Source organism: Diabrotica virgifera, chromosome 7 (genome assembly GCF_917563875.1).
Source record: "Diabrotica virgifera virgifera chromosome 7, PGI_DIABVI_V3a".
In the NCBI taxonomy this organism is placed as follows: Eukaryota; Metazoa; Arthropoda; class Insecta; order Coleoptera; family Chrysomelidae; genus Diabrotica; species Diabrotica virgifera.
In genome coordinates this window covers 72075728-72098820 of record NC_065449.1, presented here as the reverse complement: position 1 = coordinate 72098820, position 23093 = coordinate 72075728, and the positions used below count along the sequence as shown (strand labels likewise).

General features: G+C 31.8%; 1 protein-coding gene across 2 annotated transcripts in view; it reads right to left on the bottom strand.

The window, feature by feature from the left end:
• Positions 1-7983: 7983 nt before the first annotated feature.
• The window catches only part of LOC114327668 (serine protease 7-like), a 60249-nt gene continuing 45139 nt past the window's right edge, over positions 7984-23093 (bottom strand). For both annotated transcript variants that reach the window (XM_028276344.2, XM_050655936.1), the window contains exon 6: positions 7984-8195. In XM_028276344.2, coding sequence (XP_028132145.1) covers positions 8029-8195 — 167 coding nt within the window. In that variant the 3' untranslated portion in view covers positions 7984-8028. The remainder of the gene's footprint in view (positions 8196-23093) is intronic.

The window sequence follows — 23093 nt, the reverse complement described above, 5'->3', positions numbered from 1 at the left end:
ATGTTGGTTTTATTTTTGTATGATAAAGATACTTGTTGTCTGTTGTAAACCTTACAAAAGTTATTGGCTAGCTCAGCCTGGCGTAGGTCCTGTGGTATGCAAAAATAAATCACTTCTCCAAGGATCTAAGGGAGGTTAATAAATAAAATTCAAAAATAACTTTACATATTCGTTTATTAACCCAGGCAAACTAAATCACATACGCATTATTGCTATTTTAAGGGATTTTAAGAGAAAAATTAAAAATTATTAATAAATAAAATTAATCGTCAACGAAACTAATAATTGTTCTGTAGCACTTTGCTAACATCTGGATGCAAGAGGGCTACTTATCTGTGTTTGGTCCGGCGAGGGATCTCCGTTGTCGTCCTCAGATCTTGGAGGGACTTCGGCTTCACGTAGCCCCTGTTGGTTGGAGGTGTTCAGATGCAGGCCCTTTTTGCGGTTTCGTCGGCACCGTTGCGGAACGGGGCTGCTAGATTGGCCTTGTTACATATAGTAGTTGTTATACTACAGTAGTTGTTAGGATGCTCTCCCCAGCGATTCTCACATCTTTCAGACTGGTCGCTTTTCTTCTTCCATATAGAGCCATGAGAAACATGTTTCCTGCTGTAGCAATCTTAATCGATATGCATTAGGGTCTTTATATATATTTTCAAAAAACCTTTTTACCACATAGTGGTGTAAGGCGACAATACATTATATTATGTTACATTATAATACAATACAAAAACAACTTAATCTTAAATTTGACTAATAGTCCTGTCGCCAGGGGGGGTACAACGGCCTCGTTAATTCAGATGGACTTACCCAAATTTTTTTTATGTATTTTGACCCGTAGAACACGATTTTTTTGGGTAACAGTTGATCCGGATGTCGATAAGATTGTTATAGACCAAGAACTTGAGGAATCAAATAACAGAGATTTTTGGCAAAACAAAACAATATTTTGTATTTTTTGGGTCATTTTAAGCAAAAAATATTTCTACAAGTTTTTTAGTAGGATGCACAGTTTTCGAGATAAACGCGGTTGAACTTTCAAAAAATCGAAAAACTGCAATTTTTAAACCCGAATAACTTTTGATTAAAAAATAAAATAGCAATTCTGCTTAGCGCCTTTGAAAGTTCAAGTCAAATTATGTCGGTTTTGATTATTTGCATTGCTAAAAATTTATTGTGTTATTGCTAAACAAAGCTACAAACAACTAGTGCGTGAGTGATGTTTCTATGATTTCTCATTTAAAATCGAACGAGTAGGTAGAATAGGTACTAGTGCAATCAAGACTATTTCTACGTTACATGCGTTAAAACGCATGTAAAAGCACGGGAAACCCTACGTGTTTATAGCTTTGTTAAACAATAAAAAAATAAATTTTTACCAATGCAAATAATCAAAACCGATATAATTTGACTTAAACTTTCAAATGCGGTAAGCAGACTTGCTATTTTATTTTTTAATCAAAAGTTATTCGGGTTCAAAAATTGCAATTTTTCGATTTTTTTAAAGTTCAACCGCGTTTATCTCGAAAACTGTGCATCCTACGAAAAAACTTGTAGAAATATTTTTTACTTAAAATGGCCCAAAAAATACAAAATATTGTTTTGTTTTGCCAAAAATCGCTGTTATTTGATTCCTCAAGTTCTTGGTCTATAACAATCTTATCGACATCCGGATCAACTGTTACCCAAAAAATTCGTGTTCTACGGGTCAAAATACATAAAAAAAACTTGAGTAAGTCCATCTGAATTAACGAGGCCGTTGTACCCCCCCTGGCGACAGGACTATAATAACGGCTATACATTTATATTATGTACAAATTTGACCCATTTCTTCTTATTTCTAGCCAGCGTCCTTGCTTCTATCCACGTTGTTCCCCTTTTCTCGATTATGTTGCCTAGTGTTCTATCCCGGGTTTGTCGTGGTCTACCTTTCTTCTTTCTTTTTTGCGTTTTTGCCTGCCAAATTTCTTTCACCGGTTTTGTCTGATCCATTCTCTGAAGATGACCCCACCAAATGAGTTGCCTTCTCTCTATAAATTCTAACGTTGACTCGACTTCCAAATCTTCTCTTATTTGAGTGTTTCGTAGTCTATCTCTTTTGGTAACTCCTCGAACTCGTCTAAAGTATTTCATTTCTACTGCCTGGATTTTACTCATTTGTCGTTCTGTTAGTACCCATGACTCGCAACCAAAGGTTAATACAGGTCTATATATTGACTTGAACACATTAATTTTTGTTTTTCGTGTTATTTCTTTTTTATTTATGAATTTATTGCTCATTGCATGGTATAGGTTCATTGTTTTTGAATTATATTATTAATTTCTGTTTCCTGTCTTCCGTTGTCTTCTAATTCTACTCCTAAATATTGGAATGTTCGTGCTTGTTCTATATTTACTTCTTCTATTTTTACGTTTATCTTTTCTTCTTCTTCCTTTTCCCCCATGACCATAACTTTTGTTTTATTTTTATTAATTGTCATTCCATATTTTTTAGTGTTTCATTCCATATTTCTATATTTCTTTGTAGTTGTTTCTCATTCTCGGCCAATATGACGACGTCATCGGCGAATGCTTCTTCTGAAATGTCTACTCTTCTTAAATTTCTATAACCTACATGCATTTTTTCAGTTTTACTTTATATTCTTTAATTTTCTCATCCATGTAAATTATAAACAGTGTTGGACTTAATCCTCCTCCTTGTCTCAGTCCCTCGTTCGTAGTAAATGGTTTTGATGTTCTGTTTTGGCTGATGATATAATTTACATTGTTGTTGTAAATGTTCTTAATTACTCTTATCTTATCATTTTGTTACTTATACCTCTCTTCTGTAATATTTCCCATAATTTTTACCTTGGTACCGTGTCAAAAGCCTTTTCAAGATCTATGTAAGCCATATACATTTTTTTCTCCTGTGGCTGATATTTTTCTATTATTTGCTTGTGTAGATATATGATCCTGGGTGCTTCTGCCTTTTCTGAAGCCGCTTTTTGATTCCTCGAATGTGCTGTCAATTTTCCCGATTATTCTTTTGTTATTTTTACGTATATTTTCATGGCAGTGCTTAACAGTGTTATTCCCCTGTAACTGCTGCAATCTGTTCTATCGCCCTTTTTATAAATCGGCACTATCTGTGCCTTCTGCCAGTTCATCGGTATCTGTTCTTCTTTCCAAACTGCATTAAGGGGGGGGGGGGGGGGGTATGGTTTGAAATATTTAATTTTTATTTCAATAAAAGTGCATACTTCCAAGAATACTCTCTGAAAATTTCAAAATAATCGGAGTAAAATTACCAGAGATACAGGGTGTTGAATATCCCTACCTTCGACTCACGTTGCCGCGGCTTCGCGCCAGCACGCTTGAGCGTAGTGAGAAATGTTATACAACTGTTCGCCTTCTCTTTTATAGATTACTCCTCGATTTAAAAAACATATTCCAATGTGCATCACTTTACGATTTGGCAGACAAATAAGAAGATGAAGATTCAGTTGTCAAAACTTTAAACGCATTTTTCTCAAAACTGCTTTTTCAAATGCGGTGGACATTGTAACTGAAAAACTACTGGGCCGATCTACCTGATAATTTGCACATATTTTCTCTAGACATTTCATGAGGTAACAACGTCGAGATATTTTTCTTTTTTTGCTTATTTTTTGTTCAACAATAATAAGTCTGTTGATTTTCACAAAATTTTTACCAAAAATTTCATTTTTTTGATTTCTGAGTGATACCAAAAATTCAAAAATCATTAAAAATAAAAAAACTCGACGTTGTGACCTCGTGAAACTCATAAGATTATTAAATCTTTTTGATTTTTTTGTTTCGTATGATCGAGTGATGAGTTCTGATGTCCACCGCAAAATCCATTCTTTTGTGAGCTGCCTGTCAAAATTTGTCACCAATGGCTTATTTTCCAATATTTTGGATTGGATTTTTTTCTAAGCATTCTTTGAATTGTACTTAATATGCTTATATAATTTAAAAATAAAATATTTGTACCATAGCTTCGAAAAAAATTCACAAAAATGTACTTGATATGTTGATTTCAAACCATACCCCCTCCTTAAATATTTTTAATAATAGCTCTGTTGAATTTTGTCCCATTTTTTTGATCATTTCACTGGTTATTCTGTCATAGCCTGGTGATTTTCCGTTTTTCATTTCTGCAATAGCTTCTTGCAGTTCATTTATGGTTATAGGGTTTACATTGTCTACTTCTATTATTTGGTTCGCTACATGGTTTTCTTCATGATAGCAGTGAGTTTGTAGCATCTCATGGAAATATTCTCTCCATCTGTTCATTATTTCATTTCTTCTGTAAGAATTTCGCCAGTGTATTCTATATGTTTTCTATTTCTTGAGTTCTTTCTTTTCTCATTGATTTTAATACTCCATAGAACAGTCTTTGATTCTCTTTACTGCTCGTTTCCATATTTTCTCCAAATTCAGTTATTTTACTAGTCTCCTGTGTTTTTTATATTCTTCCTAGTTTTCTGGTGTTTTGTTTTGTAAGTATATTTTCCAAGCATGTTTTTTTCTTTTAACTTGCTGTTTTATTTCTTCATTCCACCATGCAGTTTTCTTTCTTTTATGGCTCTTTTAACTTGTTCCAAATACTTCTGTCGCTGTATATGGTACTATATCTTTGAAGTAGTTCCATAATTGTTCAACGTTTTGACCCTCTCTATTTTCTTTAGTATTTTCTAGTTTTGGATTTATGATCATCTGGTACTTCTCAGTATTCTCTGTATTTCTCAACTTATATGACCTAATATTTTCATATTCTTGCTTCTTTTTTGCATTTTGTGATTGGTGTTATTATCTGACATATTTTGTTTTATTTTCATTATTACTAAATAGTGGTCACTTCCTATTTCTGGACCCCTTCTAACTTTTGTGTCCATTACGTTTTTCTTGTTATTTTTTTCTACTAACATGTAATCAGTTAACGATTTTTCTTCTCTATTTTAACTTCTCTTGTGTACTTGTGTATATTTTTGTGCTCAAAAAATGTATTATTTATTACTAAATTGTGCATCATACAAAAATCTAGCATTCTTGTACCATTGTTGTTTCGTGCTGTTTCTCCATATTTTCCTAATACCCCTTTATATTCCTGGTTATTTGCTCCTACTCTGCTATTAAAATCTCCTGCTAAATATATATCTCCTTTTGCTTGATCCGTGACCAATGCTAATTCTTCTCAGAATTTATCCTTATTATAAGCCGAGTCGCCTTCGTTTGGACCATATACAATTATTATTGCTTTTATATGCTTGCCTTTATCTTTCATTTCAACCGATAGTATTTTCTCTTACCAGGCTTTCCAATTACTTATTTGGTCTGTTAATCTGGTGTGCACTATGCATCCCACCCCTGCCGCTGCTCTCTTGTTTTCTTTTATTCCACTATATATTAAGACATGATCATGTTCTATTTTTACCATTTTTGTTAGTATATCTAGTCCTGTTTCCTCAAACTCCATTTCCAGTTCTTTTTCTTTGCCTTTTGTACTTCTAATATTCCAGGTTCCTTTCTTTTCTGTTCTCCTTGTTTCTTTCTTCCTCTTTTCTTTTTTGTCCTTCTCTTTCCTGTTGTTGATGATTTATTGTACTTGTATCCTTATCCATTGCCATGTTCGTTACCTTATGTTCCAATCTATCATTTACTCTTAGTTTTTTGTTTGTTCTAGTTTTCTTTCGTTCCTGTTCCATTTACATTCTTCCTTTCCTATAGTTAGTTTATTGAACCCAATTTTCATTAGATTCCCTTTCATTTTTTCTTCCTTGGCTCTTTGTCTTATATTTTTCTGCATTTCTCTTTCTGTTGGAGTTAGGTCGTGATTAATATATATACGTTGGTCTCTAATGTTTGCAGCTTGAATTTATTTTGCATGATTGTTTCTTTGTCTTCCGCATTATCAAACTCCAGCTTATATATTCTGTCTCCTATTTTTCTCGCAGTTTTTACCTGAACTTGTACTTCTAATTTTTCCGCAAGAAAATTGGTCATAGTGTTTTTTAATGTTTTTGAGTCTGAGTCTTCTGTCGGTATTTGGAGGCCAGTTATCACCACATTGTTTTCTTTCTTTTCTTTTTCTATTCTCTCCACAATTTGCTTCAAGCAGCTTACTTCTCGTTTCATCATCTCGTTCTCTTTTTTATTATTTCGTATTCTTCTTTTATAAATTGGTGTTCCTGATTTATTTGATTAACTTCATGTCGTATTTCTTTCTGCTCTCTTCGCATTTCTTTGGTATCACTCCTCATTTCTTGCATTTCTTTTCTCATCTCATTCATTAACTCCAACAGTTTGTCGATATTTTCATCTTTATTATGTTTGACTGGTGTTCTATTTGTCTTCCTACTTATTTCGAAATGCTCTCTTTCTTTTCCATCATCTTCTCTCCTTCTTTTATAAATAGAATCATCAGTTGAGTCACTGTCCACGTTAGTGTTAAACATAGTCTATATTAAAATAATTAATAATTTGATAATATTCAATTCAAATCTAAAATTTAATTAAACTTTACTATGCCTAAGTACGGCGGTGTTTCCTTTTACTGTCTATCAATAAAATTTAAATAATTTTCGCGATTTATGTAAAGTCAGCCATTTCAACCATTCGGAACTGTATTTGCATATTAAAAATTTAATTATATATTTCACTTTTTCTTGTAATCTTTTAAACACTTACCCTATTTTATTATGTGGTTGGGTCGACTATTTATAACAGAATCACTTCACACTAAAATTATTGTAATAAATTCACTTGAAACCACCTAAAATTGAGTTTAATTTCGCAGCTAATTACTACAACTGTATTGTTAGCGAAAGCAGGACCGGAATTCATTAGGGTCTTTAAAAGCCTCACTGGTTGGTTGCAAGTATGTGTTCTTCTGCAAGACTTTAATAAATTTCAGTTTCCCCTGATTAAACAATGCAGAGGTAGTATCATAACCACTCATCCCATGTAGGAATAAGATATGGTCCATTAGGATTTTTTCAGCAGCCAGATGAGAGTTGTAGAGGCTTTGCGAAACCTTTCCTTTTCCTGGTTTCAGAAAAAATACATATTTTGTGTTAGGAATACACAGGTCAATCAAAATGACCAGAAGGTCGATATCCCCCCCCCCACCACTGTCACATGTTCATTTGACGGTGCCATCTCAAGAGCTGTTGTAATAATTAGGATATCAGCATCCTCCACAGGATGAAGGATGTAAATTTATCAAATGACAGCATTCTACTAAAAAATAAAAATAAAGAGACCGTTAAAAATTGGTACATATTTTCAACTTGCACTTTAGGCCGAAAGTTTTGTCTGAAAAAAAAGTAAATAGTGATATTTGCAGAGAATTTTACTTACTTTAATTTTTGTTAACAGACTAGTTACTAAAAGTTAATAATTTTCGAGATTTAAGCAAAAAAGCGGAAAAAAGCAGAAATTTTTCGCTTTTTTCGCAATTTACTCAATGTTCCTTCACGAAATTTTGTCCGCAAACCTCATAATAGGATTCAGCAGCTCAAAATTCATACATAATGAAAGAAATCAGAACTATCCCAAAATTTTCCTAGCCAAAACACAATTTGATTAAATTAATTATGAAAAAAAATCAACGAAAGCAAAAATTTAAAAGCAGTAAAGAGGCTATATTAATTTAGAGGCAATAAAAGAAAGAGTTTTAAATCAATTTAAAAAACTCAAAGTGTAGTTTTGTATATTTTGGCTAACTGATTTAACTATAGTTAGTTGGCTTTAAAAATAAAATTAACTTAAGTCTAATGGTTTAATGGTTAAAGCTCGAAAGTATAACAAACTGATAGAAGTATTAATATAAAACTAAGAAATAAAACATTGTTAAAATTGGATGACGTTAGAGTGACAAACATTATTAATGATAATTATGACAAAAAACAACGAAAGCAAAAATTCAAAAGCAGTGAAGAGCTCATATTTGAAGGTAATGAAAGAAAGAGTTCTAAATCAGTTTAAACAACTCAAAATGTTGTTTTGTATATTTTATTATCACTATTCCTTAACATGACTGTGAATCCATGATAAGAAACTTGAAACTTTTGTATATACTCCAGGCAATCCTTCTATACCACAATCGGCATTTCCAATAGAGATGATGCCTTCTTGGTACCACTGCTTATGACTCTCCGTTAGCGAAAGCAAAGGACCTCCACTATCACCTGTAAAGAGGAGGATCAATTAAAAATATGTAATACATTTAAATTTTTCAGTTTAAAAAATTTATATATTTGATTTTTTCCTTCAGTATATACCGACTGTGTTCTGTGCTCCAAGTGCAAACTAGAAAATTCTGGAAAAATATAAGAGCAGGATTAATTCAATGAAGATGAGACAGATGATTTGTTTATTAATAACAGATACAAACAGGTTTCCCTACTTACATGTATCTGTATCTACAATGACAACAGTTTAGTACAACATGCACATAATGTAATAATTCGAGGTAATAGAGACAAAAACGACAGATGTTTACCAGAAAAAACGTTAAAAATAATAATAAAAAACCTCTCTTTATATTATTCATGCAATCGACGTTTAAGAGGATCTGTACCTTTTTTCGGCTGCAATGCTATTCAAATGGGGATTCATTTTTTTCGAATCCTGAGAAAACTAATAACTATTTTTAAAAAATTTAAACGCAGAATGAAAGATTACGTTATTAGCGAGGGCCGAAAGTCCCTGAGAACTTCTATAATGTTTATTTTAATAAGTTACAGGGGTGAAAAACTAAGAGAAAATTTAGTGTTATTTTTAATTTCAAATATCTCATTCAAAATAAACTTTTATTTATTCTAAGGGACTTTCGGCCCTCGGTAATAATTTAGTCTTTCATTCTGCGTTTAAATTTTTCAAAAATATTTATTGGTTTTTTCAGGATTCGAAAAAAATGTCGAGAATGTCCGTGGTAATTTTTCCAAATCTATCTTTGTCATACAACGCACTTAGTCGGATAGAATATTGTCAGTCAGACACTGAAAATCAGTGACAATTTTAAATAATTATTTGACATGAATCGGAAATATTTTTAGTTGTTGATTAAATAATATTGATATATGTATAGTGTATTTGATAAATAATTGATTTAAGACGTGAACTTAATAAAAAGTTATTTATTGTGTATTATTTATGGAAGATAGAAGCAGAGAATACATCAAGGTATATTCTGTGATCCAAGTCTTTTGTTGTTAAAGATGTTCAAAATTGTAAGCGTTCCATAGTAACAATATATTATTAAAAAATCACTTTAACACTTTTCCTCTTTTCTCGATTGAGTATTATTTTTTGTTGTAGGTACATATACATTATTATTACAATCACTGAATACATAGCTAGTAAAAAAATTACCACATTTATTAACTGAATTAATAATTTGCAATTATACAAAAAATATCAGTTATCCAAGAACATTCAAAAGCCATCTCTTTAAGCTAGTTATGACATTGTCAAGTAGAATGACATTCTAGTAATATGTACATATCCATACCAGTGTGAATTTTACTACACGTAATTTGCCATGTAAAGACAGAAAAGGTAGGGATAGCCGTAAAATATTTGCGAATTATGTACCCATAGCCTTAAATAATGGCAAGTTTATTCCAAATAATTCCAGACAAGTGGTTGTTGTTAGATCGTTGTAAATTTGGCACATTTTATTAAGTGGGCTAGAAGTATTTACAAAAAATAATATGTTTCTTGGACGGGTTCTGTGATCCGGGATATAAAATTGTATTTGCCCCAAAAGATCAGGCGAGTCTATTAGGTGATTACTTATTTTATAGAGAAAAATTAAACAACGTTGAAGTCTTCTTTGCTCTAATTTTTTTTATATTAAATTCTTTTCTTAATGGTTGATACGAATCATATTCTGGCGATATTTTATGCTTTTTGTAAAATAAATATTTAATAAACTTGTTTTGAATTGACTCAACTTGGCGCATGTAACCACTATTTATTAAGGTACTCCAGACAATACTCCCAAATTCTAATTTGCTTCAAACAAATGAATTAAAGAGCCGTTTAATTGAGTCGATATTATGAAATTTATATGTTACACGTTTAATAAGTCCCATCATTTTGTATGACTGAGACATAATATTTTGCACATGTAAGTTGAAACTTAAATTATTTACAAACGTAATACCAAGATCCGTCACTTCATTGACCCTATGTAAGTTATTATTTCCCATATTGTACATAAAATAACTAGGGTTTGCCTGACGACTATATGTCATGATCGTACATTTGTTCAAATTAAAATACAGTTTATTACGTATTGACCAATCATAAATCTCGTTTAAATCGTACTGTAATTGAAAATAATCATTCAAACCTTTAATTTCTCTAAATATTTTTAAATCATCCTCATATAAAAGGCACCGAGATGTAATTAAAGAAGGTAATTCATTCACATACAGTAAAAATAATAGCGTTCCTAAATTTGAACCTTGTGGTATACCTGATTCCACCAGGAAAACCTCCGATTTATCTCCTTTATATGATACAAATTGCCATCTATCTGTCAAGTATGTTACAAAATGTTCTAGCAATGAATTGCTTAGCCCAAAGTACAATAATTTTTCTAATAGAATATCATGGTTGACCTTATCGAAGGCTTTGGCGAAATCAGTGTATATCACGAACCAGTGTATACCATGATGCCATACTTATTGCAGAGAATGAAGATGACCTTCAGAAACTTAAGAAAGTTTAACATGATAGCACTAACAAATAAAACAAAAAGTATGGTAATTTCTAAAGATCCAATAAGGTGCAAGTTGAAATAGGACAGCAAAATAATCCAGCAAGAGAGAGGTATCAGCTAACTCGGAGTACGAATGCACAGTTATGGAAACACAGAAGCTGAAGGTGGCTAACAAATAAACAAAGCCAACAGAATAGTGGGGTGCATATTTACAAATGCTCCTATATTACGACACCAGAGTGCTGAAATCGGTTAGCCTTTGAAATACACTATTACGCTACAAACCCTCATTGATTTAAGCACCTATTAAATTATAAGACATCTATTAAATTATGGTGAATAAGTTTTTATTGCAATTAATATTATTGTAAGTATTGTATATTTTAATTTATTGTATTCAAACAGAAATGTCGAAACTGCAATAAACCTAGCATACTTAAGAATGCGTTTTTGACCCTAACCCGAGGAAAAAATAAAACAAAAATTAAAACAAAAACGCCAATTAATAAAAACAAATAAATATTTTTTATTTTTATTTATTTATAAGTACACATATAATTACTCGTGTACAGTGCGTCCATAAAGTAACGCAAATAAACAACATTATTAGAAATTATCGAAACAGGTCGATTTTTGATTTTAATTTATGATTTTTTGGCATATATATCTGACTAGTGACGTCATCCGTCTGGACGTGATGACGTAATCGATGATTTTTTCAATAAGAATAGGGGTCGTGTGATAGCTCATTTGAAAGGCAATTCAATTGTCTATTCAGTAATATAAACATTAACATAATTATTTATACAGGGTGTCCAAAAACATATTTTTGTGTCAATAAATTTAATTAAAAAAATTTATATTTTAAATATTTTATTTCTGTTTTCTGACAGCAGTAAAATGTATTTTAAATTAAATAAACTACGCAAAGTCTTTTTTTGTGTGAATCAATTTAATAAAAAAAGAGACCTGAAATTAGTCTATCCACCACCACAGAAAGAACCCAGTACCTTCTGCTCTATCACATTATACTGACAAGATAACAACAAAAAAGTCAGATAATAGTCAGAACTAACAACAACTTAAGCTAATATATAGGGAGCGGATTTATATGCGATCAATTTTGATGAAATATGCGCATATATATGCAGTAAAAAATTACGAAATATGCGCAAGATATGCACAAAACATCAAAAAATGCGCATTTCGAGAAACCACAAATTTTCTGTTCCATTCTATTCTAGGGGATTCTTTTATAGGGGGGGGGGCAATCTTATTTATTATCTTTCAAATAAAATCATTATTTTTTATATATGCAATTTATTCATATTTTTTACAAAAAGTGATACCAATAGTTACCTATTTAAAATAAAACGACAATATCACTATATATGTATATCTTCGATTATAATTCACTACAATGTGTTTTTCCAAATTTGTTACGAGGAAACATTTTCTTTGATCAGATAAAATATTTTTATAACTTGAAAAACTCCTTTCAACATCAACATAAGTAATTGGGGCGTACTTAAAATAACTTGTTAAAGCCGAAAATTCTGCACCAAAATCAATTTCAAAATTTCAAAGTTTTAAAGACGGGATTTGTTCCAAAGCATGAATATTTCAATTTTTAGCACCTACTAAATGGGATACAAATTGTACTAAATATAATACAAGTAAATAAAATTCGGATTTCTTGGTAAACCATCCTTCATCACTTTAACATCCTACAGTAATTTTGTAACGGCGTACTATAAGCACTTTAAGTACTTTGTGTAAAGATCGGGTATTTTCTAAGAAAAAATGAAAAGGCAGTGAATGAGTAGATTCAGGTAGTTCTCGAATTACTAGATAGGACAGCCTGTGTGGGGAAATATTTTGTGTCGAATTAAAAAATTTAAATTTTTTTTTTTTGGACTTAAATGTTTTTAAATAGGCACAAAATATGCATATTTCATTAAAAATGTGCAAAATTTAGTAAAGTTCTCAAATATGCGAAATATGCATGCAATATGCATTTCGCATAAAATCCGCTCCCTACTAATATATTAAGAACAATAAGAGGCCAAAGAGAAAACAACTACAAAGTGGTGTTTACAAATTAACTTGTGGTGACTGTCCGAAAACTTACATCGGTCAAACTGGCAGAACCTTTGACAAACGAATAGGAGAACAAAAAAGGGCTTTCACAACAGAAAAACAGACACTTCTACATACGCACTTCACCTTCTAGATCATAATCATTCTTCTAATGAACAGTTTCAAATTCTGCATATTCAAAATAAAGGCCTTAAGCTATCTTTATTAGAATCTATGGAAATTAATAAATTGAAAAATACAGATAGAATTCTGAATGACCAACTCGAGACAAACAGCTCCCCACTCCTCAACCTCTTCAGTTAAAGACTTTAAAAAGGCAAACCCAATGTAATCTAAATCACTTGAGAATGGCACTCTGCCGAAACAGCCGTAGTCACATAGTTGTAATAAATTTTGTGGAAACATTGTTCTGTAACTTTTTTCTACGCAGCTTTAGGAATATGCAATGTTACATTTAATAGGAAGAAAAATCAATTATTTTTAAAATGGTCTATCGTAAAAGGCTGTGTGATTATTTTTAAGCAAGATATGGTTTTTCAATTTGTATACTTTTAATGATTTTTGATATATTTTACGATTATTTTTAAATTTCTCATTATAACTATTTTATTGTATATGCAGGTATATATACATTGTGCAATAAAAAAGAAATATTATTTTGTTTACATTAAAACTGTGTATTGTAAAAAACTCCAGGACTATTTTTAAACAAGATATGCTTTTTCAAAATGTCACATACACATTCAATAAGTCCCACTAAGCTGGAACCATAATAATGTGGAAAACTTTTTTATTATTAACTTTATGAAAAAAAGTTATTCTTTATAAAATGCTCTGTATAGTCTAAAACTTAAGATGCAATCATCAGATATAAAATATTGTCAATAGTGTACGAGATATATTAAAAAATATGAATTTCGCTCAAGAGTAAAGCAGATTTATATTTCAAAATATCGAAAAGTGTTATTAAGAAAAACACTTTCTCACTTGAGAAAGACACTTTGCCGAAACAGCTGTAGTAATAACATAGTTGTAATGAATTTTGTGGAAGTATAGAAAACAAACGTTTTTCAGTGTTTTATTGTGAGATAAAATGAACTTCCATCAAGTAACGGTCGAATCCATCAATTATTAAGAAAAGTTATTTGGAATTAAAAATGATGTTATAATATGCCATTATATTCTTCTAATAGAAAAAAATGAAAAATTTTAAAATTTTTCTCAAATTACGGATGGCTTTGTATATTATACGGATATTTTGTTTAAAAATAGCCCTAGAATTTTTTGCAATACACCATTTTAAAGTAGAGAAAATATGCTTTTTTATTTCACAATGTATATACCTGAATGTACAAGAAAAATGTCATAATGAAAAATTTTAAAAAAATTATAAAAAATATCAAAAATCATAAAAGTAGATATAAAATCTTAAGAAAGCATAACTTGCTTAAAAATGGTCATACAGGCTTATACAATAGACCAGAGAGAGAGAGACATACTTTATTGATACAATGTACCAAAAGGCCATCGACCGAAGTCTTTCAGCCAATTTACACAACAATAGACCATTTTAAAGGTAACTGACTTCCTTTCTACTAAATTTACCATTGCATATACCTATAAATGCGTAGAAAAAAGCTACAGAACAATGTTTGCGAAATAATGGGGAAAATGGCTAAAAATGCTGTAAGCGGCGAAATTTGAAAAATCCTGTTTTGGAAAATATCAATCCTAGAGACCTCTACCAAACATAATATTAACGACGAAGGATGGTAGTTATTTTTCGCTAAAGCAATGCCTATACCTATATCACTGTGGAAAAAAGTTATGGGGCAAAAATCAATATTGCTTTCTTTTGTGTTTTTTTCTTGAAATTCTTTTGAGTATATTTTTGTAAAAAAAATATTTTTGACTTTAAAATGTGATATTTCGATAGTAAATTTAACCTGAAACAATTTTCCTGTAGACGTGTTTGTACTAAAAGTGCATAGAACTAACCCTAATTCACCCTGTGCCTAGGGACTAATTCACCCCTTTCTCAAAAACGCACCCATTTAAAGGTAGCACTCCGCGGGTTTTTCAAATTTAGAGGTCCATTGATCATATGAGATAATAAAACCCCATTAACGTTGTAGTTCCTTTTAGCTCTCTTATTTTGAACATAATCAATAGCCTAAAATGTACCTATGTATCTATAAAAATAATATTGTAGTACTTATGTTATGAAATAAGAAATTTATTACTATAAATCAGCAATCAATCGCAAACAAGTCTGGCTAATTGGCACTGCCAAAGACATTTTTCAGAAAAGAAAAGAAAAATATTTGAAATATAAATATACAATACTTACAATAATATTAATTGCAATAAAAACTTAATAGTTGTAATTGTAAGTTGTAATTGTAAGTAATTGTGTAGTTGTAATCTTAATAGACACCAAAATTTAATAGTTGTATTATTTTAATAGGTGCCGAAATCAATGAGGGTTTGTAGCGTAATAGTGTATAAGTATGGTTCTTTTCATGAAATTTTTCAGTGCGTCACAAATGATAGAAAAAAAAAGGTTAGTCCGTGATAAATACACATTTATGACATTTATTCTGACATGAAATTTTAGTTATATCTGACAGTTGTCACATTTTTTTGGAATTTGATATAAAAACAAATCAATTGTGTTTATTGCATTTATAAAATGGTATTTTCTTTGATTTGTATAGTCTTATAAATTGTACAGATTAAATTTTGTATAGAATAATATAATATTATTTAATATTATATTATTAGCGCCAACTATTGACAACTAGATTAAATGTTGTAAATGTCACCGACGAAATGTAATCAGCGACTTGCGTTTTTTTCTGTCACACACAATTTAATGCGTTAGAGAGAAATCGAAAAACTGTGACGCACTGAAAAATGCTCATGAAAAGAACCATACCAAAGGCTAACTGGTTCCAGCGCTCTGGTGCCCTAGTATAGGAGCATCTGTAAATATGCTAACGGCATATCTTAACCATATTAGTCCAGAAAGCCACTGCGCATCCGCTAGGAAAAATATTCTAATTCGGATTTTTTGCACAATCTTACTCAAAAAGGACTCCTTTTAACAAATTTGCATGTTGCCAGGACCAAAAGGTGGTCAAAAATTTTTTAAACGTTTTTTTTTTGTTTTTTTCCTAAAATTATTTTTTTTGCATGGAAAACAGTTTTTTTACGTTTTTTCGATCATTCCAAACAGAAAAGGTCTTTAGTGACTTTTCTCTAAAAATGATAGTTTTTGACATATAAGCGACTAAAAATTGAAAAATTGCGAAATCGGCCATTTTTAACCCTCAAAAACTATGTGAAAAACTGAAAATTTGAATGTTTCCAAGGTAGGATGATATTCTTTAAACATCGATTGATGAAATCCCGAAGAGTTTTTTGCAATAAAATATTCAAAAGTCCTTTGTTTTTTAATTGCTAATCAAGCGTGCGCGACACTATTTTCCACTGACAGTATGGTGCAAATGAAAGGAATAAATTCGTTATTTCGTAAACCGGCGACTTTAAGGAAAAATCCCGAAACAGGCCGATTTTTATTTTTAAGTTTTGATATTGTGGCATATATGGTATACTAGTGACGTCATCCATCTGGACGTGATGACGTAATCGATGATTTTTTTAAATGAGAATAGGGGTCGTGTGCTAGCTCATTTGAAAGGTTCTTCAATTCTCTTTTCAGTAATATAAACATTTACATAATTGAAAGAGACTAAGTTTTCACTCTAATGGCATATAACATATCCCACCAGAATGAAAACAATGGCTAGGCTTGCCGCTAGGGCATCTATGCCATTTCGTTCGTTGCAATTCGGGACTGCACGCTGGGGTTTGTTTTGGTTGGATCAGGGAGAGCAGCATATGTGCCTCCTGATGAGAGACTAATAAGTTTCGAAACCGGTAGAGGTGCTTGCAGCACTCTCTGATTGGGCTGGAATATGGTTCGGCTGTATTTTCGTTTTGCAACGAAATTGAAAATGGTTATTCATTTTTTATTTACATTTACTCTGTGTGGAGTATGAAGGGAACCAGTCTCGTTGGAACTTTACCGCGCTGAGCAGATGTGACGTGAATTGTAAATTGTAGAATTCCCTCATCTTCCTTAATCTCAGCATCCGTATGGCTTGCAAATTGTAGAAGCCTCGGAGGTGTAACCAGAGAAGGTTCCCATTGTTTTCATTCTGGTGGGATATGTTATATGCCATTAGAGTGAAAACTTAGTCTTTTGCTAGCAGTTGCCGCTAGGGCATCTATGCCATTTCGTTCGTTGCAATTCGGGACTGCACGCTGGGGTTTGTTTTGGTTGGATCAGGGAGAGCAGCATATGTGCCTCCTGATGAGAGACTAATAAGTTTCGAAACCGGTAGAGGTGCTTGCAGCACTCTCTGATTGGGCTGGAATATGGTTCGGCTGTATTTTCGTTTTGCAACGAAATTGAAAATGGTTATTCATTTTTTATTTTTTATTTACATAATTATTTATATTGGGTGTCCAAAAAAATTTTATTAAATTAAATTATTTGAAAATAAAAGAAATAGAAGGACACCCTGTATAAATAATTATGTAAATGTTTACATTACTGAATAAAGAATTGAAGAACCTTTCAAATGAGCTAGCACACGACCCCTATTCTCATTTAAAAAAATCATCGATTACGTCATCACGTCCAGATGGATAACGTCACTAGTATACCATATATGCCACAATATCATAACTTAAAAATAAAAATCGACCTGTTTCGGGATTTTTCCCTAAAGTCGCCGGTTTACGAAATAACGAATTTATTCCTTTCATTTGCACCATACTGTCGGTGGAAAATAGTGTCGCGCACGCTTGATTAGCAATTAAAAAACAAAGGACTTTTAAATATTGTATTGCAAACAACTCTTCGGGATTTCATCAATCGATGTTTAAAGAATATCTACCTACCTTGGCAACATTCAAATTTTCAGTTTTTCACATAGTTTTTGAGGGTTAAAAATGGCCGATTTCGCAATTTTTCAATTTTTAATCGCTTATATGTCAAAAACTATCATTTTTAGAGAAAAGTCACTAAATACCTTTTCTGTTTGGAATGATCCAAAAAATCTAAAAAAACTTTTCTCCATCCAAAAAAAATAATTTTAGGAAAAAAACAAAAAAAAACGTTTAAAAAATTGTTGACTACCTTTTGGTCCTGGCAACATTCAAATTTGTTAAAAGGAGTCCTTTTTGAGTCAGATTGTGCAAAAAATCCAAATTAGAATATTTTTTCTAGCGGATGCGCAGTGGCTTTCTGGACTATATTATCTGGCTCAGCACACATCTACGGGCAAAAGCAAAGGCCATAATTTATAGGACAGTAGTTAGGCCAATTATGACGTACACTGTGAAAACAAGATCTGACACCACAAGAACAGAAAGACTGATGGAAACGTGTGAAATAAAAATAGTCCGAGATATCACAGGAAAATCATTACGGGACAGACAACGTACAGCACGACCAGATTCACTTTCTATTTGAGATTAGGATGAGCACTGTTGTTGACGTTCGGTTTTTCCATATTTTTTGAATTTTATTTTGGTACCGTGAAGAAGTTTTACACGACAAGACGCTACCAAAATAAAATTTTAAAATTTGGAAAAACCGAACGTCAACACCAGTTCGCATCCAAATCTCAAATACAAAGTGAAACTGGTCGTGCTGTAGCACAAACCTCATGCAAATCTCTAATAGACTAAGAGCCGGGATAGGTGAAATTTGCTAATCATTTTAGGCACAATAAAAGTCTATAACTTAAATAGTAGAACCTAAAAGAAAACTTTTGAACACTGTGCCGTCACTTTTCAGTGGCACATGCGTCGACAGTGCCGCATCAAACTTTCCGCTTTTGGACCGGATAAATAAACTATTTATAAATTGACGGCATTAAGACGCAAGGAAAATATTAAAAATATAAGATATAACAACTATATGCCATACAAAAATATTGGTTCTGCGGCTTAAAAAAAATTTCATTTTTCGCATATTTTCATTGATAAAAAAATTATAGAAAACTGTACGGCTTTCTGCCGTAGAAAACTGTATGATTTCAAGTAAATATTTTTAAATGAAGTAAAAGTCAGACTTACTCTCAATCTTTATTATAACTTCCGACGACCGGTTTCGCTCTTTAAAATTTGTAGAGCATCTTCAGGTCAAAGGTAACAAGTTACAAAATGCTACAAATAAAAACCAGAATTAGCACATTGTCTGGTTGTAAAAGATGCTAAAGATCCATATGATCAAGCCAATGTTGAATAACATACATTAGCATCTTTTACAACCAGACAATGTGCTAATTCTGGTTTTTATTTGTAGCATTTTGTAACTTGTTACCTTTGACCTGAAGATGCTCTACAAATTTTAAAGAGCGAAACCGGTCGTCGGAAGTTATAATAAAGATTGAGAGTAAGTCTGACTTTTACTTCATTTAAAATGAACTCTCACATGCAACCCATTCAAGATTTAAATATTTTTATTTCACAACTATATTTTACTATGCCGTACAAATTCACTGGCCCAGATGCAGTTTTAACCCTTGCTCAACCCTCACTTTTTACGTAGAATAAGGTAAGTTATTTCAGGCACCCTAAAACCAAAACATTTAGGTTATATATAAAAATAGTCCCCAAATTATTATGCCGTACATTTTGAATGGCACATGAGGTCACAGTAAGAAAATGAATTTTCCGGTTAATGTTTAGTAAAAAAAATATTGTCTTTTTTCAATTTATTCAAAATAGACTATTAAAAAGCTAATCCCGTATAAATATTGTGGCACGATGAAGCAAAAAGCCTCCAAACTCGTTTGCATATTAACTGCAATAATTTTTTTCAGGCATTTTTTTTTTAATTTTTGTACGCGCGGCTACCTCACAATCTATTTTGTTTACTTTGCCTTACAAATTATTTTTTAACTTTCAGTAAAGCCTTGTATATTTTTAAAATAATTCAACACAAGAAAGTGTTTAATACATAATAACCCGAAATTAAAAAATTAATATTAATTTTTATTTAAATTATACTTCTTTAGGCGCAATTGGTTATTCATCAAGAGAAAAGCAACTTCTTACGTTCGTACACATTTCGTATACACAAAGTACTTCTTTTTTATATAATAATATTGTATAAATATAATAATATTATATATCATATTTTTTATAATATACAGGGTGAGGCAGATAACTGGCCTATTAGAAATATCTCGAGAACTAAAGGCAACAGAATCATGAAAATTGGAATACAGGGGTTTTGAAGGATGATCTATTAAATGAAAATATTTTCAGCTCTTTGCAACTTCCGGTTATACCGGAAGTTGCTTATAACTTCGTTTTTTTAAATGGGACACCCTATATATTTTTACATTTTTGGATTCTCTTTGATGTCTTCTTTCTTAAAATATGAGGATTTGTCATGTTATACAGGGTATTTTAAAAGATAATTACGTTTATTTTATTAATTTCGTAGCAATATTCACACCCTGTAGAATTGTAGCAGTTTGACAACTAAAACTCTACTTACGTTCAAATGATTTTTAATATAGTCTACTATTGTTAAGAATCATCAGTATAGCTAAATTTTGAATTTTAGTATACAGGGTTGGTCGAAACTCGGAATGAGTATTTTCTGAATTTTCTTAAATCGAACACCCTGTATTTTAGTATTGTATATATATATATATATATATATATATATATATATATATATATATATATATATATATAATCGGTTCATAACGTTCTACGACGTCTTCCGATTCCCAATCGCCATTGCTCTCGATCGTAGCACATGTCTTCGTTCAAGCCTCTTTCTCTGATTTCCCTATGGATTCCTTCTATCCAGCTTTTCCTAGGTCTTCCTCTTTTCCGCCGTCCTTTTGGTGCCCATCGTAGCACTTGCTTGGGTAATCTGTCTTCTTCCATACGTTGTACGTGGCCAAACCATCTTAGTTGCTTTGTTTTTATATCGTCCATTATTGTATGCTTTACATCCATTATCTCCAATATTCTTGTATTTCTGATTTTTTGTATTCTTGATATGCCAGCAGATCTTCTCCAGAAGTCCATTTCAGTTGTTCTGAGCATATTTTCGGATTTTTCTTTAAGTGGCCAAACTTCGCTGTTGTATGTTATAATGCTCTTAACAATGCTGTTATAGATGTTACGTTTATTTTCTTTGGAGATACTTTGGTCCCATAGGATTTTGTTCAATAATGCGATAGCTTTCCTTCCTTGTGTGCACCTTTCTTGGATATTCTTGTCCAACGTTCCATCTTGTGTAATTTTAAGACCCAAGTATTTATATTCCTGACAGTGATTAATAGTTATTTCATTTTCCAACGCTAGATCCTGCTGTATACCTCCAACGCACATATATTCCGTTTTCTTGGTATTCACTTCTAAACCCCAGTTCCGTTACTCTTCTATGATTTTTCGGGTCATATATTCAATATCGTGATAATCCTGGGCCATAAGAATCTGATCATCCGCAAAACATAGAGTGTATAGCATGTTATCATCATTTAGCGGTATACCCATATTCTTACATTTCCTTTTCCAGGATTTCAAAACTTGCTCTAAATATATTTTAAATAGTGTCGGCGATAGACAGCAGCCCTGTTTAAGACCCTTATTCACTTCAAATCCTGACGAGATTTCCTTGCCTAGCTTAACTTTTGCTATATTATGTTGGTATAGATTTTTTACAGCTTTAATGAGGTTCAGACTGATGTTAGTTTTTTCGAGGCCTTCCCAAAGTTTACTTTGTGGTACAGTATCGTATGCTTTTTTTAAGTCTATGTACACTAAATGCAGTTCTTGATTGTAGGCTATTTGTTTGTCTATTAACTGTGTTACACAATATAGGTGGTCAGTGGTGGATCTGCCAGCGCGGAAACCGGCTTGCTCTTCGGCCTCTAAGTCCTTGTATTCTTTTTCTATTTTATTTTTGATAATTTTTCCGTAAACTCTGCTGATGGTGCTTGTGACAGATATTCCCCGGTAATTATCGCATATATTTTTGCTGCCTTTCTTGTGTATTGTAGAAATTACAGACAATTGCCATTCTTTTGGTATGACTTCGCCATTCATACATCTATTAAATGGATCTCTTAGGTATTCATACAGGGTGTTGCTACCGTATTTGAGCAGTTCTGGTGCTATGTCGCCAGGCCCTGACGCTGTTCTATTTTTTAGGGATTTGCATGCATTTCGCACTTCTTCCAGTCTTAACCGAATCGGTGAGCCACTGACAATTACATTGAAACTTTCGTGATCTTCGTTTTTAATAAAATCTGCTCTATTTTCTACTAGTAACTGCTTGAAATAGCCATCCCACTTTTCCAGAGTAATCGGTGTTATTATATCCCTTTTGGTATCTATTCTCAACGTTTTAAGGAATTTCCAGCTCTCTGTGTTTCTTGTCCCCCCTATATAGGCGTTAATTTTTTTTGTCCACGTTTCGTTTTTCTTCTGTGTGATTTTTTTTTAGTATTGTAATGAAATGATATTTTATGGTACTTTTTTATTTCTTAAGTATTCCCTATACCTAACTGCTTTAAATTGTGCCTAATTGTTAGTCGCCACAACAATTTTAAGTACGTAGGTATTTTGATAGCTAAACCATTATTTGTAATTTTAAGGATCAGTCTGGATAAATATGTATTTACTTCTGAAAAATTATTTGTGATTGAATATTTTCAAGGCCAACCTGATAAAATTTTACGTATTTTTTGTTGCAATTTATGTTTAGCTTGAATCACCAATAACTCACAAATTAACACTAGAAGCACCAACATTTTTGCATATCTAGAAGCACCGGAGCGGTCAAGATGACGGGTATTCGAATTTTCTATCGCCAGTTGTTTTCGTATCGTTTTTTAATTGAAAAAAAACCTATATTGAGTTAATACCTACTAGCAAAAGACATTTAGTTAATTTAAATAAATTATTTAATTATTTAAGCACAAGTTATGTAGTAACAAATTTTTTAAATTTTGCTTGTACAAGACCTACACACAAATTTTTTACATAGGTATATGACTTTCACATGTTTTATTTTAGTTTTAGATCCCAGTTTTCCACTTCTTCTTCTTCAGGTGCTATCTCTGCTACGGAGGTTGGCAATCATCATAACTATTTCAATTTTTGAGTCAGTAGCTCTGAATAGTTGTTTTGAGCTGCATCCAAACCT